The 8137-nt window shown below is 49.6% G+C and overlaps 1 protein-coding gene across 1 annotated transcript; it reads right to left on the bottom strand.

Annotated features, from left to right (window-relative positions):
- Positions 1-413: 413 nt before the first annotated feature.
- LOC123425667 (probable protein phosphatase 2C 64) lies at positions 414-5534 on the bottom strand. Its single transcript, XM_045109369.1, has 5 exons — positions 4865-5534; positions 4475-4747; positions 4246-4366; positions 3931-4154; positions 414-1161 (listed from the first exon to the last, which is right to left on the bottom strand). The coding sequence occupies exons 1-5, from the start codon at positions 5084-5086 to the stop codon at positions 706-708; spliced, it is 1296 nt and encodes a 431-aa protein (XP_044965304.1). The 5' UTR covers positions 5087-5534; the 3' UTR covers positions 414-705.
- Between the last annotated feature and the right edge of the window lie 2603 nt (positions 5535-8137).

The raw sequence follows: 8137 nt of genomic DNA, 5'->3' as shown, positions 1-8137 counted from the left end.
CACGCGTGTCCGTTCAGTCGCAAAAGTGGCTCAAAATTGAGCCAGGATTGGATCATAAACGGACATTAATCTATTTGCTTTCGCGCGTTGGACGGTCTGTTCTATCCGTTTACCCTAAACGCGGTCGGATTGAATGGGGTCGCACGATTGGTGTTAACCTTAATAAAACAGAGAGGAAGAAACATCGTGTCTATGAAAAGCGAAAAAGAAAAAGGCATAAACGGCTAGCAAACTGGCAAGCCCGACACAGCGCATTGCTTTCTGTCAACAAAAGCTACAAAGCCAAGTGCCGGCAGGGGAATTTACAGATCACCCGGCAATAATATTATCCCAGATGCCTGGGGCCTGCCGTGCTCCACGCCCGCTGTGTTCAGGATCATCGCTTGCTCCTTTTAACCCAGCAAAATTGCACATTTGAAACAAAATTGCTCGTTAAAAGTTTTATCCTCGGGTGCGCCCCCCAGTCTTCATAAATAATCGAGCGACACCCGAAGATGCGAGCCTCTGTCATTTCAGGATATACAGTTTTGTTGGGGTAAAAAGGGCAACAAACCAAATTCCAAGCACAGTGACGGAAGGCTTGCCAAGCAGTGGAGCACAACAGCAAATCAGAAGCTTGTTACATTTCTACAATTTTCCCTGAAACAACAGACCACTAACCTAAACGCAGAGCAACAAACAAGGAAAAATGGGGGGAGGAGGTCGTCAACTGACCGCCTTCTCCTCGGAGAACCTGGGAAGCTGAACGAGCGAGTTCACCCGTGTCACTCCGTCGAGGCCCGACCAGTTGTGATCATCGGCTCCACCGGAGATCTTGGCGTCTGCGCCCGCCAAGGCTTTCTCTTGAGCGCTCCCCGGGACTGTCCTAACCGTAAAATTGCGCGTTAAGGCGGGCTCCTGTTGCTCCTGCACTTCGTTAGGATCTGCGACCGAATCATCCTCGATGCTGATGTTATCCATAGACGCGGTCGAATCACGCTCGTGGTCCATTTTGCCATCCAAATATAAGCAAACGACCGCGCAATCGTCGGTCCGGGATGTTGGGTACTTGGTTTTCCATTCACGATTAGCTGCCTCGACAAGAGTCCTTGCCGCCTTTGAACGACTTGGGGACGAGGACACTATGTCAACAGCCTCTTGGTTGCTCAGGACATCCCACACCTGCATGATTCCCATCGGTACAATCTAGTCAGACATATATATAAAGCCAATCAAGTATGTGTTCAGCTTGTATATCTTCCTGAAGTACAACTACAAAGAAACAAAGGAGATGCACCGCGCAAGAGAAGATGACAGGACACAAATGGAAAACTCTAAAAGGCATTGATAATTAAGTAGACCAAATATCACAAGGAGCAGTGAGCAACTGTGTATAACAATTGGGAAGACAATGACTGATGATCGACATGATCATCTCTTTGTTAAAATATCATTTTTTGTGAACATTCCATCGGTAGAATTGACAACTCTTCCACGCAAACTACAATCATTAAGCAACGCTTACAAAGGTGAACAGAAGACAACATCTTGCTTTTGGTACCATACATTGTTTATATTTGACACTAACATCCCTTCTCAGTGCATAAAATGAGAGGGGGGGGGGGGAGGGTCAGCAAAAGGCGTCTTCAAGATTAAGAAAACATGGTGAGATTGCTATCAAGATTTTCTTTTCTCTTAAAAAAGGAGAATAATATCCGGCCTCTGCATTGATTGATGCAGTCATAGGTTTGCTATCATGTACTCCCTCCGTCCGGAATTACTTGTCACAAAAATGATAGAAATGGATGTATCTAGAATTAAAATACATCTAGATACATCCATTTCTCGGACAAGTATTTTCGGACGGAGGGAGTAAGTTTATCAAACGTCAAAATGCACACTGTCTCCAGATAGCATGCACATTACCGCTATAATTGACATAGAAAAATAAACATAAGGCTAATTTCAATGCATCGCTGTTAAGATAAGGAGTTAAGCACATTAAAGGACTTAGCAACTAAAGCCCCCAATGCATACGTGCTTAACTTGTTGTTAAGCATCCTTCATTTAATGATTTAGCAACTAAAGTTTTTCATGCATTGGTGGGTTTCTTTCATTTAAGTGTTTTGCCTAGATTCACGCGTTTGGCATTGTTTCTTCCTGCAGTTACCACACTCATCTCTCTCCTCTTAATTAGCCTGCCACATCAGATTTTTCGCTTACATGTCAGCCTTAGCACCTGTACAAGATGGAGCATTGGGAGAGGCCTAACGTCATATGCACTGAACACAGCAAGGAAAAATCACAACCAGAGTAAATGTTGTCCAACAGAACCCCACGCGATATGCAATGAAGTACCCCTACTACTACTCCCTCAACCAAAGTGGCAGTCCATGGTGCACACTAAATTTTGATGGGTCACGACACATTAGAAGGTGGCCTCTGTGAGTTACTAGGTGCCCTTTTTCCAAAAGGAGATTGAAACCTCTGGCTTCTGCATCATTGTGATGCACACATGCGTTCTTATTAATTACTCCCTCCGTTCCATAATATAAGAATGTTTTTAAGACTACTAGTGTTAAAAACGTTCTTATATTATGAGATGGAAGGAGTATTAAGCAGAGTACATAATGAAGCAATCATATATGAACCATTACAAGATATGGAAGAAACACCTACGACTAACCCGACTTATTCCACAGCAACGCTTTCAAAGTTGATGTGTACACCGTTAAATGTAATGTTAATTATAGAAATGTGCTTACACCTGGACCTCAATTTCGTTGAATCAACAGAGAGCAAGCAAAGCCAGCCCCCTAACACCACAAAAATGAAGCACACGGAGTTTCCCGATATTTACGAGTAGAGCCAATTATCCATCTTTAAGTGATTGACAATCGTCAAGTTTACAACTAAAAAATCAAGCAGGGAGCCTTGGACCATAAGAATTTTAATAGTAGTATTATGAGTACGAACTTGTCCGCTGGAAATCGACATTAGACTACCCATAATGGGAAGTAACATAGATTAGTAACATGCATATGTTACTAGTCTAAGTTACTACCTCCATAATGGGTAATAACATAAAGGTGGTAACATAGATGTTTTCACTTATTAGTTTATAGACTCATCTTGTCATATGATATGTGTGGTGTTACTCATAGTATGTGTGATGTTACTCAAAGGAGTAGCTATGTTACTCAATTTGTCTCTCTCCTCAATAATTAGTTGTCATATAATTTTTTTATTTAAATGGCATTGATGTTACTACCTATGTTACTCCCACTGTGGGTAGTCTTATTCAGATGCATCGATCAGATCTTAACAAGGAAAGAAGCGATGGATCAAAAGAATAACAATTCTACCTCACGCATTGAGCAGCCACTACGCTACACCCAGTTTTCTAACTGCTCATGATGTCGCCACAGCGATTAAACCAATTAGTCTTCCAAGCTGAACTTGGATAAGATATAAGAGTTGAAGTACAGCCGATGGCAAGAGGTGGGTGACGATGCAGCAAAGAAGTGTGTTACGCTGGCTAATCGTTATTTATGCAGCAAGTCACAACGGTACAGATGGCGGAAACTAATACCATCGCCCCTGTCACCATGACAGTTTACGCAACCAACCCCGAAAGCTAGAGCATTTTGAAGTCAAAAGGAGTGGATCGTCCGTGTATACTATCATTCCTAAGGTTCTTGGAGCTTCTACCATACGCCTTGAATGTTGAAGGCCCGCCATGTGAGACTAATCAGTGCGTCGCGAACGCAAAAGGGTGACAGATTGACATTACACTGCAACTAATTTAAGTAGCTCCGACAAGAGGAAAGAGGCAAGATTTTGCTGGAACGGACTCAGATATCTATGCCGTTGCACGGGCGCATAGGAATGACCACCAACCATGTCTTGTATATACAGTAGGACAGAGAAATGCGAGAGGTGTGTAATTACCCCGTCGGATGCAAGGATGACGAACTGGTCCTTGTCCGTGAGAGGCCAGTGGAAGAACTCCGGCACCGAGATGACGCCGTAGTCCTTGAGGCAGAAGTCCCCGAACGCCCGCGCCATGGCCAGGCCCGGCGCGTCGTCGAACGGCAGCCACACCCTCGGCACCTCCGGCTCGTCCTGCAGCGCAAACACCCTGCCCCTGCACTTCTTGATCCGCTCCGCCTCGCCTGACATCGCAGACCAGTGATCTGGTATTAACACAGAAAGTACCAGCACGAAATGACGCACGGGCTAAATTGAATTTGTGTAGTGGCGTACTGGGGACGTCGGGCTTGAGGTCAACGGTGAGCTGCACGGCCGCCATGCCGCCGGCGGCGGCGTCTCTGGAGCCTAGGACGGCGCGCGAGTCCCCGATGTTGGCCATGTAAAGGTCCGAGCCCTGCGTGCAGAAACCGCGACGCGCACGGACAAAGAGGGGGTCAGAAACAGAACATTTCTGCTCGGACGGGACGCAGAAGAGTATGTGAATGTGAATGTCCGGACGTACGAGCTTGAGGACGGTGACGGCGGTGCTGCCGCTGCAGAAGCTGTCGAGCGAGGGGTGGGAGCGCAGGTCCTTGTCCATGGCCTTGTAGGCGCGCGTGAAGGCCTTCCTCCAGGCGGTGGCCGGCATGTCCAGCCCGGTCTTGGGCGAGGCGCGCGCGGCGGACATGAGCCTGAGCGGCAGCGAGTCCCGCACCCTGCGCGCCACCAGGTGGCCGTGCGGCCCGTGGCCGTCGAACACCCCGCACAGCACGCCGTCCTCCTCCCCGCCGAACCCCTGCCACCATGTCCATTGGACCACATCGGCCGGATCAATCTAATCGCCTCGAAATGGGAAGGAGGGAGGGGAGAGATGGAGGGGGAGTGATTCTCGGGCTGTTGGTTAGTAGCTTACATCCCAGATGAGCATGGCGTCCTGGTTGATCCCCTTGCGGCCCTGCTGCGTGAAGACGGAGGCTGTGCGGCTGCGGCCGTCGTTGGAGAAGATCCGCCCGGGGACCGTCCCCAGCTGGTCCTCCCGCGGCGCCTTCCACCTCCCCCGCCGCCTCTTCCCGTCCTCGCCGCCCGCGCCGGCCGCCGTGACCGCCGTGTCCCCTCTCGCCGCGCAGTTCCCCATCGCCCGCTACCAATGCCAGCCAGCCAGCCAGCAAGAAACACGCCGCAAGAGGTCGCCGGCGCCGGGTGCAGGAGGAAGGATTCTTTCTTGTTGCTTGCTTGTCTCAGGAGGAGCCGGGAGTTGCAGATGCGGCACTCAAACTCAACATGGGCACGAAAAGTCAAGGCGGCCCCGTCATCCCATGGACGAGGCGAGAGGAGGCAGACGAGCGAGGTCGGGAACGGAGGGCTGCTTATTTATTGCGCTGCGGCAGTGACACACGCACGCACACGCACACGCACACGCACGCCGAGAGGCAGAACAGACAGCCACCTCCGTCCTCCGGGGCGGCAGGGTCACGGAGGAAGAGGCCCCTGGTTGATGGCTCCCGACACGCCCACGACGACCTTGAGGGCTAGCTCTAGCTGCTCTCTTGTTTTTTTACTCCTAGTACTCTACGTAACATACCACCACCTTTCCTGATTAACTAAGCCGCGGCAGGTAATATGGCCAGGAGTAGAACTTTGTTTACTGACCGGACGCGAGCTGCGAGGAATAAACAAGCAAGCGGCGAGCATGGCCGACCGGTGTGCCGTGGCGGCGATGGTCAGAGCGGGCATTGAACGGATCACAGATGCACTAGTACTAGTAGTAGTATATATCAATCAACCATCTCTCCCTCCCTAATCACAAAGATTTGTTCACTTGAGCCGTGTAATTACGGCTTGTTGTTACCCGTGACCTTTCTCAACAGCGACGTGATCCAAATCGAAAAGAATTAGTATTCCATCCAATTGGAGAGGCCGCGCGAGTCCGCTACAAGATTCTTTAATCTTTATTTAATGAAAAGAAGCGTGTGGAAAGCGGCGAGCCAGCCAGACGGCTGGCCGGCGTGCGCGCACGGGCGCCGCGGGGTTCGTTTCCTGCTGCGCGGCGCGGCGCGGCTGCCTGCGAGCTGCGAGTATCTTTCCGCGCCATCATGGCGGAGGATACGATACGAGCCCGGCTGCCCATTTATACCCACTCGAGTGCTCCGTCCGTAGGTCCGCCGATCCCAGCGGAGCCAATGTTTTCAGTTACGGGGGGACCTAGCGGCTCGCCGGCTGCCATCCCACTTGAGCGAGCGAGGCGACCTTCCTCCTCGTCCTCACTTGTTTAATGCCCAACCACTGCCCCGCCTGCACGCATGGGTCGATCATTAGGGAGGGCGAGGGGCGCACACGGGCTGTTTTCCCATGATTTCAGATTACTGGTATCTCGATATAGATAGATTGATAGATAGACACGTCCTCCCGGGAGGAGGATTCCGACGCAAACGGGGTGTATGGAGCGGCTCGGATACGATTCTCATCTGTGTGTGCGTGTGTGTTATGGGGCTCCCGCCTCCAAACGCAATCCACTCGGACTTATCACTTCATTTCTTTGCGTCAATAGATCTTGCGTGATCGCTCGATAAATTCTTATAAATTTTAAAAATAATTCATAAAATTGTTTATGTAATTTTAAGAACTTTAATTTTTATATAAAAATAACATCAATATAGTTTTTAAAAACAGCGTCACTCCGAGATGTTGGGTACTTAGTTTTCCATTCACGATCCACTTAGACTGATCACTTCACTTCTTTGCGCCAACAGTTTTGCGCGGTCGGTCACGACGTTACTCCCACCATGATAGGCTCACTCACAATCAAATACTCCCTTCGTTTCATAATATAAAAATGTTTTTAACACCAAATAAAAGGTGTAGAAATCATGAAGCGGACTAGTTCATTGAAACAATACATAAAAGATTAGTCGGTTGGACACACGTTAGAAGGCTCATCCGGTGATGGGGTTGTGCCTTAGGGGTAGGCCTATGGACATGTTTCCTTAGGCCCGCCTAGGATCCCTCACGGACATCAGTATCCCACAAGTTACCGTTGAAGCCTCGACCTCACTCGGTTCTATGACCATCACTCGGCCTGTTCAGAGCCACTCGGACGGCTTTGCATCAGTCGGACGCGTCTTATCACTCGGCCCACACGAAGGTGAAGGAACCGAAGAGGTAGCAACGGCTAAGGACTTAATCCACCACATGAAGTGCAGTAAGAGACCCAAGTTACCAATAACGCCAGGGGTTAAGGCTGTTGTTTCCTGTAACTTCCCTCTTTATTGTCATTTATTACCTTGTAATGGAGCTCGGCCGGTCGTGGCGACCTCTATATAAGCCACTCCCGTGCTCCAGCTCCAGGGTTCAGCACTTGTAATCTTTTACACCCCTCATAAGTAAACACCAACCTCAGGGCTTGAGACGTAGGGCTATTACCACTATTGAATAGGGCATGAACTCGTAAATCCGAGTGCATCCACTGTGCCTAGCTAGACTTCGCCCTTAGTTCGTACCCCTGGTACTATTGTCAGGATCATTCCCACGACAGTTGAGCCCACCGTGGGGCTGCGCTTCTAGCAAATCCAGCGTAGTTGGAGATTTTTCACACTTTCGTCAACATGATGACACTCGGTGGAGAGATCCTCTTCGATTCCCTCAGCTTCATCGTCGACAATTCCGCGTGGCTGCAGGATGCGCCACTAGACACCGACGCCCTCCCCGCGCGAGGTGCGTCACATTTCAGCGCAATAGCGCATGGAGTCCTGATCCGGCAGCCGTCGGTGTCGTATCATTCGCCATCGCCACGACTCGCTGCCGTCCGCCGCAAGCGCTCTGGGCGCTCGCGGATGGAGCGATGGATCAAGCACACTATGGCCAATCAGGTCATCTTCGGACAGGTAGCCATGATCAACTCTAATGAGCCCATCGTCAGCCTCTTCCCTTCGTCGAGCGAGGAGTCATTCGGCTACTCCGACCGCGACAGCGGCAGGGGTGCAACCGAGATCCTGATGGCCGACACCAACAGGGGAAGCGACCACGATCATGTTGGAAATATGCCCTAGAGGCAATGATAAATAGTTATTATTATATTTCCTGTTTAAAGATAATCGCTTATTATCCATGATATAATTGTATTGAATGAAAACATAGACATATGTGTGGATACATGGACAAAACAATGTCCCTAGCAAGCCTCTAGTTG

The sequence above is a fragment of the Hordeum vulgare genome, chromosome 2H (assembly GCF_904849725.1).
Source record: "Hordeum vulgare subsp. vulgare chromosome 2H, MorexV3_pseudomolecules_assembly, whole genome shotgun sequence".
Classification (NCBI taxonomy): domain Eukaryota; kingdom Viridiplantae; phylum Streptophyta; class Magnoliopsida; order Poales; family Poaceae; genus Hordeum; species Hordeum vulgare.
This window is presented reverse-complemented; position numbering and strand designations above follow the sequence as displayed.

Excerpts from the sequence above, each read along its gene's own strand:
- LOC123425667 (XM_045109369.1), bottom strand. The coding sequence starts at position 5,086 with ATGGGGAACTGCGCGGCGAGAGGGGACACGGCGGTCACGGCGGCCGGC. Across the intron at positions 4,748-4,864 it reads ACGCCATGCTCATCTGGGAT|GGGTTCGGCGGGGAGGAGGA; the intron begins GTAAGCTACTAA and ends ACATGGTGGCAG. Across the intron at positions 4,155-4,245 it reads CCTCAAGCCCGACGTCCCCA|GCGAGGCGGAGCGGATCAAG; the intron begins GTACGCCACTAC and ends CTGCGATGTCAG.